The sequence below is a fragment of the Merops nubicus genome, unplaced genomic scaffold, assembly GCF_000691845.1.
Source record: "Merops nubicus isolate BGI_N331 unplaced genomic scaffold, ASM69184v1 scaffold34586, whole genome shotgun sequence".
Classification (NCBI taxonomy): domain Eukaryota; kingdom Metazoa; phylum Chordata; class Aves; order Coraciiformes; family Meropidae; genus Merops; species Merops nubicus.
Window position 1 is genome coordinate 1 of NW_008613538.1, and position 18,344 is coordinate 18,344.

The 18,344-nt window shown below is 50.3% G+C and overlaps 1 protein-coding gene across 1 annotated transcript; it reads left to right on the plus strand.

The window, feature by feature from the left end:
• Window positions 1–4,839: 4,839 nt before the first annotated feature.
• On the plus strand, window positions 4,840–17,140 carry RARS (arginyl-tRNA synthetase; the record flags this gene model as incomplete). Its single annotated transcript, XM_008941938.1, has 14 exons — window positions 4,840–4,974; window positions 5,475–5,663; window positions 9,274–9,385; window positions 10,342–10,442; window positions 10,885–11,006; window positions 11,294–11,414; window positions 11,713–11,842; window positions 12,173–12,277; window positions 13,212–13,390; window positions 13,900–14,009; window positions 14,842–14,947; window positions 15,685–15,857; window positions 16,419–16,666; window positions 16,995–17,140. Coding segments are annotated over 14 exons (1,941 nt in total), but the record flags the coding sequence as incomplete, so codon positions are not given.
• Window positions 17,141–18,344: the final 1,204 nt, after the last annotated feature.

Sequence of the window (18,344 nt, forward strand, 5' to 3'; positions counted from 1 at the left end):
GTGAAGCTTCCAGGTCAAGTTCTGCAAAAAACTTCCTCCAGAAAAAACCGCAACAGGAGGCTGTGGGACGCGGGTTTGCGCGTTACCGCCCCGGTACTTCGTGCCGTGAGCGCGGCTGGCTGCTCGCCGCAGCAGCCCGGGGGGATGGCCCTGATGCCCGGGAGGCGGTGGGCAGGAGGGTGCCCTGCCTTTGGCACCGCGGGGTCCTGGGCGCCCAGAGCAGCCGGGAAAGAACTTTCGGAGGGCAGGCGTGCAATGGCAGTCCTGGTTTTCTCCGACAGGATTGTCCCAGCCAGAAGGTGCTTGCAGTTAGGAAAAAAGGTGGTAGCAACCCTTTCCAGTTTCAGTGACTATAAGAACAATTAAAAAAACCCAAGAAATTGGATTGCCATTTTTAGCCTCGTCGATGGCTGATACTGACAGTAGGGTACAGAGCCAGCTTCAGGAAAATTTTGAATGCTGCAGGTCAACTTTTCATATATTGCCCCAAGAGCATGTCGCTGAGAGGTTCTAGACAGTTGGCTTGTGGCTTTCTGCCTACCATAAGTGTGTTCTTAAGCAATATTTCAGTACATTTTCTGCTCACAATTCAAATGTATGACAAATGCAACCATTAAATACTGAGGTGGTACATATGGTTGTTGAATCCCTGGAACCCCTTTTGGTGTTTGCATTTCTCCATTATAGGTGCTAGGAGAGAAAGGGTGTCTCAAGTATTCTGGCATGGGGGTTCTCCCTTTGCCATCACTGCTCTCTGGGCTTTAGTCCATAAACAAATCCCTGTCACTCTGGAGCAATGCTGGAGAGACAGTGTTCAGCTCTTTAACTCCAGGAGGCTGAAGGAAGCCATGTGGAGTTACTGAGCCTGAAACTACCTGTCACCTTGCTCCCAGCCAGGCTCCCTGGTGCCAGCTCCAGTGCACCCTGGAGCCAAACCGTTAGCCCAGCAGAGTGCTGAGTTACTGCACAGGGCCGGCTCAGCAGACACTTGGCAGAGCAGGAGCAGAGATAAAACTGTGCAGGAGGCAAGAGTAAGCAGGAGGGGCAGGAGCAGAGCTGCTCTGCTCTCTTTGCCATACTTTTTTTCTTTTCTAATTGTGATGGAGAAGAGCTTGATCCTGTTACAGCCGAGAGACAGAAGCCTGTGAGAGTTTCATGTCAATTGAGTGGGGTCTTTGGAAGACATTCTTACGTCCTAAGGGAAAGCGTAAGGATGATTTTGATCCTATTAAGAAAGCTATAGTTTTTTTTGTATTCACAGGTGAGGGGAGGATTTCTAGTACTCAGCTGACCAAAGAGCCCTTGGAGATGTCAGCACGGCCTGGTGTAATTCCCGCAGCTTCTCGTGAGGTGGTCATCAGGTATGACCCTTTACTGACAGGTTGTGACATGTCCAGGGCTGTGCAGGTTGAATAAGCCAGGGGGTGACACATTTTGTGCCAAACAACAGCTTTCTCCTTCCTTGTCTGTTCCCCGTTTTGGGGGGTCAGATCAGAGGTGTGCTGGCGTTGTCTGCTTTTCCTCACTCCAAGGAGGAGATACAAGGGGTGTCTGTAGTTTAACACAGTACTTTGTTTTTCAGAAAGACTGTAGAATTTATAATATCCCTTTAATAACTTTGAGCATTTATTGGTGACTTGCTAGAGAGTTAGCTTTGTCACAGGGTGCTGTGCTCAGGGGTGTTTAGAACATGCAGATGTCCAAAGACCTTTTTGCAGGCGAGCTCGGCAGCATGGTTAGGGGTGTGGGGCTCATAGAGTCACTGAACATCTCGCATTAGGAGGGACCTGGAAGGATCATTGAGTTCAACTGCCTGCTCCTCACAGGACTACCTAAAACTAAACCATGTCACTAAGAACATCATCCAGATGCTCCTTGAGCTCTAACAGGCTGATACGGTGGCCGCTTCCCTGGGGAGCCTGTTCAGTGACCCACCACCCTCTCAGTGAAGAACCTCTTCCTAGTGTCCAGTCTGAACTTCCCCTGATGCAGTTTCATCCCACGTCCTCACGTCTTGTCCCCAGAGGAGGGTCATGGGTGACATTCCCTCCTGGGTGGCTGGTGAGCCAGGGTGCCCTTGTTGTCAGTTTTGGAGGGGTGTGGCTGCCCCAGCCCAGCCCATGTGACCGTAACCCCATAGATTCTGAAACCCAGTGTAATCATGGCTGAGCTCAGGCTTTTCTGCTGCGTAGTTTTGTATGAAATTTAATTTCATCACCTGTATGAGCTGTTGATGAGCACAAAAAGGGAGATGTGAGTGGCAGCAGCAGTACTGGGGTCAGCAGCTCGTCACTGTGGTGAAGCCTTTTGCTTTCAGTTCATGCTCAAGTACCAAGGAACTCTGGAGAAGAGGAGCACAAGACATGATAGGAAACTCTGACAGCCTGGGATGGCACGCTGGTCTTGGGCAGCCCTGAAGTGGGGCTAGCCCAAATGCCTCCTATGCAGGTGTCTGGGCTGGGAGTTCAAGGGATTGCTGCAGCCATGGGAAAGAAGTAGATGAGACTTACTGAACTGTGGCCTTGTTTCAGAGTTTTTGACCTGGCCAAGTCCAAGCAGCTAGGCCTGGCTGATTGTCATCACCCTGTATGTGTGTGGGAAGAGCTGTTTGGGCCAGATGTCTGCCCCAGGGGGTGGTGATTCTTGAGAACCTGGCTCTGGGTTCTAAGGTGGGTAAACATCTTTCCTCCTCCTCTCTTGTAGTCTGACAACAAGGAGAGAAGCTCCAGTGAGATACTGGTGATATACTGGTCATCTCACCTCCTGTGGGTCTTAACTGGGCAGGCAGAGGCGTTTGTGATGATGGAGGAAAATCCAAACTGAATTTCTCTTCAAAAAGGTTTGCCAGTGGTGGTGAAATGTCACAGCGGGTGAAGCTTTGTGGGAATCCTTTAAGGCAGGAGGAATGTGTGTGAGCTGCTTGTTGGCTTGGCTATGTAGTCATTTTAACTTCCAAAGCAGAGTGAAACTTTCTAGATCTGGACAATGTTCTCAACATAGAAGTCTCCTAAGGGTCTTGCTAACCTGTCCTGAAGCTGGTGGCTTTGCTAAAGAGAAGGTAATACTGGGTGGGTGCAGAATTTACAGATAATGTGATGTTAAGTTCTAAGGTTGGCGAGGCTGAGTTACGTATGTCACTGCTCCAGTGTTTCTGCAAGTCAGTTTGCAGCATTAATGGTTATTTATCCTTATCTTTCTGTTGGTTATATGGGGGAAAGTGTGTATATGCATGGGAGAGAAAAACAGGCTGATTTTTTTTGGGGGGGAGGGTTGTCTGCCTTGTGTTAAAAAAAAAAGAAGTGGTAGGTGGCAAAAGGAAACGCTGCAATGGGCTATGTGAAGTGAGTTGGTTTTGAGGTACAGCTGTGCTATCCAGGGATTTTTAGCTGTCTAAGTGCCAAACCAGAGATTTCAATAAAGGTTTGGGGTTTGTTCTCAAAGCCCTATTTCTTCATGTCTGAACCTGCAGGAGGCATCCTACTCTCCTGTAGCAGAAGAGACCTTGAGGCTGTAGAAGACGTGTGCTGGAAGCTGAAGCACAAATGAGGAATGACCTCAAAAGTACCAGTTTTCAGCTTGGTCTACAAATAGGCCAATCTTAAGATTGTTTTGGTTCAGCTCCTGCTTTTGAGCATCTGCAGTTAGTGGCATTTGTGGGACCTGTTGTTCAGGCAGACTTACAAGACCAGAAAATTCAATGGCCCCATGTTTTTTTCCTTAATAAAATACTGTGATTGTTTCAAGAGCTACAAAGTAAATTAGGACTTCTTGATAAGATTTGGTGGCCTATTTGGCTACAGTAATAGCCTGAGGTGCCTCCCACTGTGGGAGCTCTGGCAGAGGAGAGCTGGGATGAGTGGGGTGAGGAGCAGTGGGCTGAGTGCTCTCCACTTCTCGTGCCTGCCTCTCCCTCCTTAGCAGCACGGAGTGGCTTGAACCTGCAGTAGCCTCCAGATTTCTACTGGTGAGCCAATTTTGTGGCTGGTGGGCACAAAGCCTGTTACAGGGGAGGACAAGAGCTGGGCAACAGAGATAGAGTTACAGGTATTTGGTTTCTTTAGGAGATGGGGTGAGGAGCATTACAGCTCCTTGCAGCAGCTCCCAGCCCTTGGGCTAGGGCTCCCTACTGAAGCATTTGCCTGTGTCCCAGGCTTTGAGGTCTGGAGGGGCACAGAGAAGCACAGGGAAGTTTGTTTATTTGGAGCATAGAGGTTCACCTCAAATTCCTGATGGCTCCTGAACACTTTATGTCAGTTTTAAAGGAGAAGCCACGCTGGAGGTAGGGAAGGCAGGTGGTGTGGTGAGGTGGAAGGGAGTGCCTGCTGCAGAAGTGGCCCTGGGGACTCCCTTGTGAAGCAGCACGCTGCCCTGCTGGGCACTTCTGTCTGCAGCTGGTGTTTGAGCTTCCTGGGGTTGTGTGAGTGCTTGTGGGTTCATCCTCTGGACGAGAAGCTGTGGCCTGTGAGGTGGTGAAACAGGCTGAAGGGAATTTAGGGAATTTTGAGCCAAATTATCTGACCTCTTTATTAGACTAAAAAGGCTGGAGAAAGTGCTTATCTTGGGAATGTTTTATTAGCATGACCTGCTCTTGCATTTTTCTCTTGATATTGGTGAGATTATTATCTCACTGACTTTTTTTAAGAATGTTTCAGAATCCCTCTTTCTGATGCATATAGAAACCACCTTTAAACATTCATTGTTTGGAAGTATTCACCTTAGATGTCATTGCTGCTACCTTCATGAGGCAAAACCAGAGCTGTATTTGAGATCTTGCAGCTCCTCACCTTCTGTCCCCCCCACTCCAAGAATTACAGTGTGACATTTAAATTTGCTTTTCAGGAAAACGAGATCAAGTTCCTGACGGCAGAAATCGAGTGCCTGAAGAACGTTGGGTGCTTAAGAGCCTCCCCAAGTTTGGAGGGGCTGCGAGACGAAAACGCAAAACTTAAGTATCGCTTAAATTTCCTTCAGAAGGTAAGAGAATAAAGGATTAATGCTGTGGCATGGGGGCGTTGTTCTCAGTAAGACAAGCTAAATGATAGTTTGTTGTAGCTAGTGATGTGTGACAGTGTGCTCACTCTGCATCCTGATGCCTTAGTTGTTAGTGGCAGGTCAGGTGTTCTCAGTGCCTTAAACAGAAAACTACTTGATGAAAAGTGTCAGTACATGAATAAGCCCACAACAACTACTCTCGGCCAGTCGTGTCACAGGTGGCCACCTGAGGTCTGTACTGGGATCACTGGCAGGCGTGTGAGAAGCAGTGCAGCCTGGTGTTCGGGGCAAGTAGTTGTGCTGGTGGGTTTAAAGAGAGAAGCAGCTCTTGAGTATGATTTTTATGCTGCATGTGTTGCTCCTGTGCCTTGAGGTGTCGGGCAAATCTGTCAGCCGTGCTTTGCCAGGAGCCAAGGAAGAAGGTGGGGTTTACAGCTCCTCAGATGTTGTGAATTTAGCCTTTTGGATTTTGTTTTTTTCAGAGCCTTCAAGAGGAAAGAAGTAAAACAGCAAAAAGCATGATTAATATCAACAGCCGGCTTCAGGAGATCTTTGGAGCTGCTATTCAGGCTGCCTACCCAGATTTAGAAAACCCTCCGCTAGTGGTGACACCAAGTCAGCAGCCCAGATTTGGGGATTACCAGTGTAACAGCGCCATGGGCATCACACAGGTAAAGCTGAGGGAGGAAGACACGAGGATGTTGTCTGCTGGAAGCTGAGTCGTAGAGAGCAGAGTGAGACTTGTGGTGTTGGACCTGTTTTGGGCTTGGACTGAGGATTCAGTGAGCATCCAACAGCGTTTTAGGGGAGGCCTTGGCCTTCGGAGAGCAGACCTTTAAACCACTGCTTATGTGCCTGGAGTGAGAGTTAGGTGTGTGTCACAGAAAAACTGCTTAGTTTGCAGGATCTAGATCAGATCAGGATTTGTGTGCTGCATTGATTTACTAACGATGAGTAAATAAGTACCAATTAGCGAGCTGTATGTTTGGAACTGATAGCAGCAAAACAGTAAGTCACAACTCTGGACAGTTGCCCAATGTTGATAAACATATCTAGTTGCTCTTCTCTACAGCAGGAAAGTTCAGTGTCCCCACATGCATTTGCAGGGAGCTCTGTGCACACCCCTCTTCTTCTCATGGGACAGGCAGGTTCCAGGCTGCAGGAGTGGGTTCCCCCCCACACACAGCTCCTGCAGCCTCTGCAGCCCGGGGCAACGAGCAGGGGCCTGCTGGGGGCTGGGGTCCTTGCATGCCCCCCTCGAGCTGCCGCTCGTGTCCCCAGTGGCACGGGTTGTTGTCGGGGCTGCGCAGAGGCTGTGCTGCTCGTGAAGCACCTTCTCTCCGTGTCCAGACAGGTGTGGGCTGCTGCTCAGGCACTGTCCTTGCTGCTCTAGCCGACTCCCTTGGTTCAGAGCCCTCCTGTTAACTCCCTGGTTATGGCTGAATTTGGCTGGTGGTTGTTGTGTCCCGTCGAGCGCTTTCAGTTTTGTGACAGACACTCAGATGGATTTGAGTGTGCTGTGCCACACGCTTCTTGTGCTCGTCTTCCTGTCTTCTTGGCTGTTGTTATCCAAGTGTTTGCTGAGGGTTGGCTGTGTGGGCATCCCCACATCTGTGGTTGGTGGCATCTCTGTTTTCTTCTAACTGTGCAAAAAGCAGGAGATGTGGGGGTTTTTTTTATGATGTTCTGTTCTTGGAGGTTTTCAGGCAGCTGCAAGAATGGATCCATTTCACAGAACATCTGTTAAGTGTGTGCAAAGGAAGAAGTGAGACTTTTTTTTTAACTTGGCTGGTATCAATGGTTACTTTGAAAATTATTGCTGCTTTCTGGAAGGTATTTGGCCAAAGAGGACCCAAACAGAATAAAAGAGACCTCAGGAGTTGCTCAATGGGCTGGGACTGCGCTGAAGTAAAACCAGGAGGTGGGACAGAAAGGTCACGTGTTCTAGCTTAGCTGCTGAAACACCTAAACTTTGGTGTATTGTACCTCTGAGCAAATAGGCAGAGTCTTTGTAATTACAGAGCTTTTGTTGTGCAGTCTCAACAGGACCAACTCTGTAAGTGTTCTGTTGTAAATTCACCTTCGTTAAGCCATCAGACTGGTACTTTGACGTAGAGCTTGCATGAACACACGTGGGATTGTGCTCTCCTGGGTTGTCATCTGCAGCCCCTGAGCCTGGCGTCCTGCTCCGGCGAGTCTGACTCCCGGGCACCCCGGTACGTGCCAGCCAGCAGGCGCTTGGGCTGAAGCACCAGGGTGGAAACAGTCCTCACAAATACGTGTCATCTTCTCTTGGTCTTGTTAGCACTTTGTGAGTGGGCTTCAGCCAGAGGAGCACCCTGGGTGGCTGCACTGACACGGCCTCTCAGAGCTCTGCCACTCTCCTGACCGCCGCTTCACCCCAATTAAGGCCGTCGGCTTCTCGGGCAGTCCTGGCTTCTCAGTGTCCAAACAGCCCCCTTTGAGCCAGGGCTTCGAGTTCCAGATTGTCAGCCATACTGGTGGAAAGGGGTTCCCAGTGCTGGGCTGGCCATGGCGTCTGGCCCCAGGCAAGGCACGGGGTGTAAGCTGGGCCCCGAGCGTTTCGGCGCGGCAGAGCCAGGGGCTGCAGTGCAGGCACTTCCCTCGGGCAGCAGCAGACCGCGTGCTTCCTGCCAGCCCGAGCTGCAGGGTGTTGGCTGGGACTGCAGTCTCCTGTGGAGCCTGGCTGCCCAGGGAGTCCTGTGCAGGCCTGGCATGCTGCCGATGGAGCTGGTCACGCTGCCCAGGAGCTGGAAGTGCCCGGAGCGGTGCCCGGCCTGCGCAGCGCCCTACGTGCCAGGCAGCAGCCTCTCCCTGCACCGTGCCAGGCAGCATTCTCTCCCTGCACTGTGCCCATGTGGGGCAGCCCTCACAAATCCCTGTGGTGTCCTGGGAGCTCGTTAGCACAGTATTGCCCAGGGTTGGAGCCAGAAGCTCTTGCTCCTTAGAGCAATAGGAGTGCAGTGGCTGTTTCTGGAATGAATCAGATAACACACCTGCAGTGTGGTACAACATGCCCACAACCTGGTTCTGCATTTATTTTTCCTGTCATATGCACATTGAGTAGAATTAAAGGCTACAGAGGATTTCTTTTCTTGCCCATTCTAAGCCTTTACCATCTTGTAAGGATCCCATTATGATCCACTCTGACAGGTCAGACAGAAGGCTGAAACTTAAGTAGAAGTCCCATTTTTCAGCAGACTGCAGACTAGCAAATGCAGACAGTAGTGAGCTGACAAAAAGGTACATGCTCTTTGTGGCCTTGATGAGAGTGAGGTGATTATTTTCAGACACATCACAGTGGAAGATCATATGCTTAGAAATAAATAGCTGTGGTAATTTTATAGAGCGTGAATGTAGTTTCGTAAGGGCCAGCGTGGGCTAGCTCACAGAATCCTCATAAAGGGTGTTTTTGTAACGTTTAGAAAAAAATATCTGAGAAGGTGCTTTGGGAATGGGCACAGAAATGGTAGAGTTGGACGAGATGATCTTTCAAGATCCCTTCCAAGCTAGTCTGTTCTGATGCTGTCATTGTATGTGAACTTGCATTAGGTTCATCCCAGGGGGCAATTATGTCTGGAGGGAAAAGGAGAGCTACTTTACCAGCAGTTTTTCTGATGCCCTTTGAAGAAATTGGGCAGTGTTAGGACTATTGTTGTGTGCCTGGGTTGTTACATTTTATTTATTTATTCTTTTCTTTATTAGGTTTGAGTCTAAAGTAGGACTGAAGGCAGTTTGCTTTGGTTACTTTAATCATAAATCAGCAGACTTGCTCTAAAACCACACTCGGCATCTACTCTAGGCACAGTTCAAAGCTTCAAATGTGAATGCTGGCAGAGCTGAGGGCACCCGTGAGACTTGTGAGCAGGATTTGGAACCAGCGTGAAGGATTGTGTGAGCTGTGTTGATTTCTAAAAGAGTTTGTCCCTTTTACTACCTTAGAGAAATATAGTTGGGCCAAACCACCGAACAGGTTTTGAAAAATAGCTTAGAAGATTTTCTTCTGACATAGGCACTACCCTTTAACTTCCCTTCACAGAAGGCACTGAACGTGTTGGATCTAGTTAGCCTGCTGCTGTGTAGAGAGAGCTGTTCTGATCTGTAACATCTGCCAGAGATGGTTTTCTTTGTGTGTGTCTTCTGCATTATGAAGCTAAAGGATCAGGAGGATCTTTCAATGCACAGTATCTGTGCCTTCTGTTGCACTCTGTAGACTGTTTTGGAGGATTGAATTTTCTTGACCTTCTCACTGTTTTTCAGATACTGCTCAAAACCAAGGAGCAGAAGGTTAGCCCAAGAGAAATTGCTGAGAAAATATCAAAAAATATTCCTGCCAATGAATGCATTGAGAAGGTTGAAATTGCTGGTCCTGGTAAGACAGTTTCATGGTACACATTTTGTATCTTCTGAAGCTGAGGCGATTTTATACTGAGTGGTGTTCAGGGAAGCTGAGTTGAGTTCAATTATTTTGTAATTTAGAACTGCAGTTATGGGGTGAATTAGCTTCTTCTGTCTTGGTGAGCTTTGTGGCCCTCAGTCTTGTGCAGCAGCACAAAATCCACTTCTGTATCAGAATTGCAAGTGTGAGCCTGAGCACTTTAATTGGCAGTTTTTCTACTGATCCTTAAGGGATCAGCTTTTCCCCTTCAAATATTGGTGATGGGCATCAGGCCACAATCATGAAATTGCAGCAAAGATCAGTATCCCCTTCTCACCATGGAGGCGTGGAGGTTATGAATTGATGCACCCATTTTGTCCCTGTGACCCAGGAGGAAATACAAGGGCTCATACTCCTTAGGGCTTCCGCACAAACACAAAAATTGCATGGCACAGCCTTGTGAGTACTACAGAAGCTGGTTCCTTCGCTCTGTGAAGCAGAGGTAAAACAGCATCATCCCACAAGCACGGCTTATCCCAGGTGAAACTATATGGTCTAGGGTATTCACAAAAAAAGGAGACAAAGCAGGATTTGGTTTTGCATTCTGCAAACCCTGGCAAGATTGTTTATTTTCTCGTGAAAAAATGTTTTTATAAATTCACCTTGGAGTGACAGTGTGCAAAAAGGAGTTATGAGTGGTCTAGCTTGCAGTGTCTGACTCCAGTCACCAGGGTGCTGGGAAACAGATGCTTGGAACCTGGGCGCAGAAATTGTCTTCCATTGACAGCTTTGTTGTCCTGTTGCTGAAAACTTACTTTGTCAAGCTGATTTCATGTGCTCTTGTCCTTGATGTGAGGAAACGGGGATCCAGGGTGGGGAGGAAGCATAAAATTATTTGAGGCACTACTGCAGCCCCAGCTCTCACTCACTGCTGGTTTTCTCCTCTAAAGGTTTTATCAATGTCCACCTGAGAAAGGATTTTGTGTCGAAGCAGCTGAGCAATTTACTGGTGAACGGAGTTCAGCCGCCAGCTGTTGGCAAAAGGAAAAAGGTACAGCAGGAGGCATCTGCTTCCAGGCAGGTGGCTCTGAAATCCTCCCTCAAGTGATTTGCTGAGCAGATGGCCACATTAAGAGCAGAGCAAACGGGATGTGGCTCAGGAGTGGGGGCCATAGGGTTGGCCACGTGCAACTGGTGTGGTCTCTGGAGGGTGGAGGACAGGGCTCCCCAAGGCAGGGTGTTGTGCCGAGGTCAGTCTGGGAGCAATCCCTGACTCTGCAGGGTGGGAGGAGCAGAGCCCTGGGCTGGAAGCCTGCTCTGATGTCCCCCCTGGGCCTTCTCTGTTCCTGTGTGCTTCTGGCAGCACAGGGTATGAAGGTCAGCGGAGCTGAGCCTTGTGCCCCCTGCCCCAGCAAAACCAAGATTAAACATGGCGGGGGTTGGGTAACGACTGCTGCCTTTCATTCATGTTTTCCTTTGGTACTGTGTCTAAGGTGGTGGTGGATTTTTCATCCCCTAACATTGCCAAGGAGATGCACGTCGGCCACCTGCGGTCTACCATCATTGGGGAGAGCATGTGCCGACTGTTCGAGTTTGCAGGTTATGATGTTTTGAGGTGAGAGCTGGTTTTTGGGTGGGGTGAGCTTGTTTGGCTAAATGTACACAGTATCTCCCTCTGCTTTGGTCTATATTGTTCTTGCTATGTGGAGTAAGATTCTAAGCTGAGCAAGTGTAGGAGGGTTAGGAAACAAGATGGACAGCAGCTTCCTTGCACTGAAATTTGGGGCCTGTGTGTTTTCAGTTTCTGAGATTAGGTTTCTTAGTTTAGAATACATATTTTTAAAATGTGTCTATTTGTATGTTTGAGAAATCACTGATATTGTGCTTTTCAATTGCTTCCAGGTTAAACCATTTAGGAGATTGGGGCACCCAGTTTGGAATGCTCATTGCTCACCTCCAAGACAAATTCCCAGATTACTTAACGGTTTCTCCTCCCATTGGGGATCTCCAAGCTTTTTACAAGGTACTTCTAGTAAATAAGTGTGTTATTTATGTCAACAACTGGAAAGCAGATTGAAGAGCTTTATGAATAGCAACGAAAGAATTGACTCACTGTTAATAGATTATTGCAGTAACCTGCTGCTGGGTCACGGATTGCAGTATCTGCTATTGAGTTGTCCCTGTGGGGTGTGACCAGAGGCCTTTGTAAGCACACTGCCTCTCCGAGTTCAGAGATGAGAACGCCTGGGGAGCCTGTTGTGAACATTAGCTTGTTTCAGGGGAGAAAATGGTGGTTTTTCATGCAGTGTGTTTTACCATAGGAATCCAAGAGGAGGTTTGACACAGAGGAGGAATTTAAGAAACGTGCCTACCAATGTGTGGTGCTGCTGCAGAGCAAAAACACAGACTTCATTAAAGCGTGGGAGCTGATCTGTGACGTGTCGCGGAAAGGTGACTTCGGCAGGTCCAGAAACGTGTCTCAGCAGAACTTGGTGACTTTCCTCACCTTTATGTCTGAGTCCAGCCTCATAATTTGCTTTGAAAAATCACTGCTGCACTGCTTTGAGAAGCATAAAGAAAGTAGCCAACACAACTAAAGTGCTGGGCTGTCTGTGGAGGCTTTCAGCTAGATCTTTCGTCTGCTGAGTCTGTTCTGAGTCCGAGTCTGATGGCTTGACTGAGAGATGGAAAATGTCTTTAGGGGCCTGTTACTAAACATATGCCACTAATGGCTTGTGTGTGCATTTAATGGAAGTACTTTGTTCTGTTTTCCTTCTAAAGAGTTCCAGAAAATCTACAACTGCTTGGACGTCACACTCATAGAGAGAGGGGAGTCATTCTACCACGAGATGATGAAAGACATCGTGAAAGAGTTTGAAGATAAAGGTGAGGTTTTTGGTCTCAGAGTCAGAAATTCCACAGCTGTCAGGGTGAGTGAGGGAACCTCACTCCTATTCAGCAAGGCTTAGGACTGATGTTTACAAAGTTGCATGTTCCTCACTCTTGCTCTTCTTCTTATCCATGTTTCCTGAGTGGATCTTTTGTGGTGTTCTGTTCTAGAGAAGCATTAACAGAATTGATTATTGTATCTCCCATCCCAGAAGGCTTGGATCTTTCTTGCTGACACCGAAAGCAGCTCATCTGTCATATTTGTAGGCAGTAGCATGAGGTACTACTGGAATTTGTTGTCTCCTTAGTAAGGAGTCAGGGAGCAATACAGGACAGACTTTGTGGTCTTTGCGTTGTGACTATATGGGAACTTAAATGAGTGTGAAGACATTGGCATGTTTGGATCATGTTGACTTTGAGACTGGCAAGAAGCCCAGTGGAGCTTCAGAAGTCTCTGGTTTTACATGTTCCTGTCTGAACTTGGCAGATCTTGACTCTCACCATTTGAAGTGTTCTGACTAGCCTTATCTCTGACAGACTTTGTGCTAAGTCCTTTTTGCATCTCCATGGAGTTGCTGTTGCCTTTAATGCCATACTTTCTGATGCTGCTTTTGTGGCTGTCAGGGTGAATTTGGATGCCAGGGACAGGAGTTTTCAAATCCAATTCAGTCCCTTCTGGTAAGGCCCGATCTGTACAGATCTGCGTCCTCGTGCATAGCCTTGAGTTCTGGAAGTGCAGGGCAGGATGTGGGTCAGGTATCAAGGGAGTTCTCTTTTTTTTCATTTTTGATATTTTGAGCCATTACTTGTTTGACAATTTGAGTGCATGGTCTTTTCTTTCTGGTACCATCTGGGAAGGGAAGTGTTTCTGCCCGCGCTGGCCCAAGGCTCCCTGTGCAGTACAACACAGTGTTTTCCATTGCTTTCCCAGGGTTTGTCCAGGTTGATGATGGCCGGAAGATCGTGTTTGTCCCAGGCTTCCCTGTCCCGTTGACAATCATGAAATCGGACGGAGGTTACACATACGACACATCTGACCTAGCTGCTCTTAAGCATAGGCTGTATGAAGAGAAGGCTGATATCCTTATTTACGTTGTTGACAGCGGCCAGGTGAGTGCCAGCCTCTGCTGCCACTGCTGGTACAGAGCATGGGAAGTGATAGATGCAGCAGTGACCTAGGTAGAATGCCTGTAGGGATTTTTGGATGGTTGGTATATTTACTCTGTCGAGTTTGGTGGCTGGTGGTCTCCATGAGAGCACCTAGAACCGATTGATAAAGGGAGACACCCAGTTACCACTGGAGGAGGGTGAAGCCTAAACCTCACTAGACGAGTCTGGAGCGAGGTTTGTACTGCTCATACTTGGGTCTCTCCTTACATGAGGACATGCAAGGTTGTCAGCTCCAGGTCTGAGCAGCAATGGGAATTTGCCAGTGGCTGCTTCTGTAAGCCAAGAAAACTCTTTGAAAGTTTGAACTTTCTGAAGTGGAATTTGTCTGTGGAGCTAGAAGCATTTTAAGTCTCGTTGTGAATCAGCGTTGTGAAGGAGATAAAGCTGGGAAGAAAACTGCACCTAGAGGAGTGCGATGAGAACCTGTTGTCGGTATTTGTTCCTTGCAGTCGGTGCATTTACAAACGGTGTTTGCAGCTGGACAGATGATGGGCTGGTATGATCCCAAAGTGACCAGGGTGGCCCATGCTGCATTCGGAGTGGTGCTGGGAGAAGACAAGTAAGTCTCTGGATGTCATTTTTCCTCAGTATGTGCTCTGAAGATGACATTTGAGCGAATACAGAAGACTTGTTCTTGTTTGTTGACAGTATGTCTGTGGCATGCCAAGAGCACTGCATCCCGTGCTGTTGTCTGTAACTGTGTCATTTCACTGCGTGTCATGGTCCTTGAGCCACACAGTCACTGGTGCTGGGGTCAGGTTTCCCTTGGGCCTGGCCTCTGGGGAGTGGCACTGGGAATGGCTGGTGAAGTGCAGTGGAGGCTGATGGGAATGCAGGGAGCTAGCAGCAGTAAAGGCTGTGATTTCCAGTTTCTGCCTGCCTCATGACAGGTGAAATGGAAGTTGGGAAAAGAACCTCTTGTGTCCTGGTCTGCAGGCCAGGCCCCGTGCTCAGCATTGTCTGTGTCTCGGTGAAGCTGTGACTAAACCAATGTGCTCTGATGGCCACGTGTCATTGCACTGGGGGGTTTTGCTGTAGATGTGTTACAAAATCAGAGGTGACTTGGTGAGCTGGGCAGGGGTCCCGCACTGGTACTGAGTCCTGCCTGAGGTCTGGAACTGGGACAGTTCTGACTGTTGGAGCCTTCCTGGCCACCCCTTATGGCCACCCTATGGGTGTTCTCTCAGTTTTGTAGCTCTCTGTGTGATGTCACCTTCTTCAGTACCAAGAAATTCGTAGGCATATGCTTTTTTTAACGATCCATTGGGTGTGAGCATTGGAAATCTCTGCAGGAACTTGAGATGCACCTCCTGGGTCGTCCTGGGCACTGGACAGAGGGTGGAAATGTTTTGCCTCTGATGCAGGTGGTCATTTTGGCTGTGTGTTTTCAGGAAGAAGTTCAAAACTCGTTCAGGGGACACAGTGCGTCTTATAGATCTGCTGGAAGAAGGGCTGAAACGAGCTATGGACAAGCTGAAGGACAAGGAGCGGGACAAGGTAGTTGTGATAAATGGTTCATCTTTCTTGAGAATTCCCATATCTGTTCACAGACTTGTGGTTTCCACATTCTGGATGTGAGCTGAGAATACGGACGCTGCCCAACCACTCAGGAGATGCCGTGGGCTGTGTCAGTGGTTATTTGATAGCAATTTGGGCAAGGTGCTGTCATGGGGAGAGAAGGGAGACCCTGAGTACACAGTGGTGAGAACATGTGAGCTGCAGGCACCACACTGGTACTGCAGAGCTTTGTCAGGGTGGGAGAGGAGAGCTGGGCCTGGCAGGAGAGGCTGTCCTTGGGGGTACTGTCCGATCTCTGGTGTGATGGCGGCAGCTGATGATGCAGGAGGTGGTGGCAGAATATAAAGTTGGAGCCTTGGCCTGCTGGGCTAGCGGTGACTTTTGGTGGTGGATGGCTGGGGCCTGGAGGGGGCTTTGGCTTCACCTTTTCCCTCGGAGGCTGTGGCCGAGTTTGACTGAAGCTGTTTGGGAAATGAGATTTCTGTCTGCCCAGGGTGCCCTACAAGGGTAGGAGGGCCCCATGCTGACTCTGTGCACGTGCAGGTTGTAGGGAGCAGGAGCACTGTGCGAGGTCAGCCCATGGGGTAGACAGTGCCTCAGGCACAGAGCTCCTGAGCACCTCGAGCTGTGCCCAGAGGCCCAGGCTGCGAGTTGTGCTCACAGTGCCCACCCCGCGTTCCTCCTCCTGACTGCTGTCCTTCTCGAACCCACACCAGGTGCTCACAGCAGAAGAGCTGAAGGCTGCCCAGACCTCGGTCGCTTTCGGGTGTATTAAATACGCAGACCTCTCCCACAACAGGCTGAACGATTACGTGTTCTCCTTTGACAAGATGCTGGATGACCGAGGCAACACAGCTGCGTACCTGCTGTACGCCTTCACGCGCATCAGGTGGGTCGGAGCTGGGCACTGCTGCTGCTGGCTGCACCTTTGCCCCCAAGCGGGGTGTGGGGAAGGGATGACATCAGCCCTCTGGGGGGTGCTGATAAGAGAAGGCAGCTATGCGGGTGTGCGCCCTCGGGAAGGTTTTATTTGGCCTTGGAAATGGTGTCCTGTGCTATCTGAAACAGAGCTCCTAGATAGCAGGGAGGGAACTGTGGGAGCTTCTGGTAATTCCGCCAGAGGATTTAGGTGGTTAGAAAGCCCGTGTTCCAGCACCCCACATGGCTTTTCTTGTCCCCCAAGTCCTGGTTTGCTTGGCAGCATCGTGCCGAGGGCATGTCCCTATGCAGTGCCCTGCTGGGCTGCTCCGAGGGCAGTGTCTCCCCATGCCTCCCCAGGGCTGGATGCTCTCTTCTGGCCTGGTAGCCCAGGGCAGGGCAAGTGAGGAGATGGACAGGTGGCCAGCGCTAGCCCTGAGCCAGGCCAGGCAGGGGAGCAGCTGCAGGCTGGCCCCGGGGCGGGTGGAGCAGCAGGACCCTCACGAGCAGGGTGGGTGTTGGCTCGTTCCAGGGCGATCGCTCGCCTGGCCAGTATTGACGAACAGATGCTGCGGAAGGCAGCCAGGGAGGAGGTGCTCATCCTCGACCACGAGAAGGAGTGGAAACTGGGCAAGTGCATCCTGAGGTTCCCCGAGATCCTGCAGAAGATCCTGGAGGACTTGTTATTGCACACGCTCTGCGACTACCTGTACGAGCTGGCCACCACCTTCACTGAGTTCTACGACAACTGCTACTGCGTTGAGAAGGACAGGCAGAGTGGTGAGTGTTGGCCTAGGGCTGCTGTGCTCGCCCTGGTGTGGGCGAGCTGTGGGACTGTTGTCACACTGCTTGCTGCAGAGCCATGTGGGAGGGCTGCAAGTGGCTGGCACAGCCTGTGTCTTGTCTGCCTGTGAGCAGGAAGGCTGAGCAGAGTTGTGAGCAGCCAGGATCCAGGAAGCAGGGGGGCTGGTCAGGCTGGCTGGCTCAGGGAGAGGGGGGGGCTCAGCGCGGCAGCCCCGGCCAGGCTGTGGGCAGAGGGGGTTGCCCAGGGGCACTGGCGTTGGTCGTTCTGAGCAGTGGCTCTAGTGCCTGTGTTGGTGTTTTGCAGGCCAGATCCTGAAGGTGAACATGTGGAGGCTGCTGCTGTGTGAAGCCACTGCCACCGTCATGGCCAAAGGGTTCGACATCCTGGGCATTAAGCCTGTGCAGAGGATGTAGCTGTGCCCTGTGGGGTGACAATAAAGGAACTGAACAGCTGGAGGTGTCTGTTCTCTTGTGGTAAGGAAGGATGCTCTAGGGGAGCAGCACCCCCTTAGGAGGAAGAGGAAGGAATGAAAGGCAAGAAGTAAGGGAAAAAGGAAAGGAAGGAGGGGGACAGGGAGAAGGAAAGGGAGAAAAGGAGAGACAGGAGTGGGGCTTCAGAAGCCACAGGTACAGAGGCAGAGAAGAGGGGCCGTGGGCACAGCTCGGAGCAATTCTCTGTGCAGGAAGATTCCCCACAGGCCCATGCGCAGGGCTGCTCTGCTTCAGTCTACAGAGTTTAAGGGCTAAGAACTTTGAACACCCAGGAGCACCTCCAGGAGACCCGCCAACCACAGTACAGTCTCCCGCGCTCCCAGCCTTCCTCTGACAGCTCCCACCATCCTCTTTACCTTATCTGCCAAGTGTGAGCAGGTCACCCAGCTTTTGATATCATCTCTGGCATCCCTGAGCAGAGCACAGCTCTCAGGGTAGCCAAGTGGTCTCATCGCAGCCCCGCAGCTCTGGGTGCTCAGGGTGCTTGTCTCAAGGAAGGTGTTAGTGAGCTCAGCAGGGCAGCAGTCGGGGATCTGCAAAAGAGATTGAGCATCATGCTTAAGGGCTGGACCTCAGTGGAACACACTGGGGAGGTGCCTCAAAGAAGGGGTGGCTTCCTTAGCACCCCTCAGCACTGCTGGGCTGCAGGAGCAGGGCAGCAAACAGGAAGCCTAGGGGAGGAGCAGTTCGTTGGCTCCACTCCTCAAAGGAGCACATCAGGGAAATGTCTTTCCCCTTCCCCCCAGCAGCAGCAGGGCTCGATTCCATCAGAGTCAGCAAAGTGCCAAGCCAGTGTCACTTGCAGGTAGCTATGAGGCCGATGACAATGGCGGGGCTGCTGCCTTTGCTTCGGCATTTGTTGGGAGCTGCTGTGCAGGGTCTCTGCTGCTCCCAGAGGGGAGGTGTTGCACTTGGTTTAGATGCTCGCCGACACGAGGAGGTGTGTCCACGTACATATACATGTGTCTATACACAGAGCCGTGCAGAGACCAAAGATGTATCCCTTTATCTGGCAGCCCAGATTCTTCCCCGTACAGAGAGCTGGGCGAGGGCTGGGCTGTGACAGCCTGACGGGGCCCAGCACCTCATGTTAAGGCAGGTGAACCGGCCCACAGCCATGTGGCCAGCCAGGCTCTCCTGCACCTGGTCGCGCCCGGGGTGG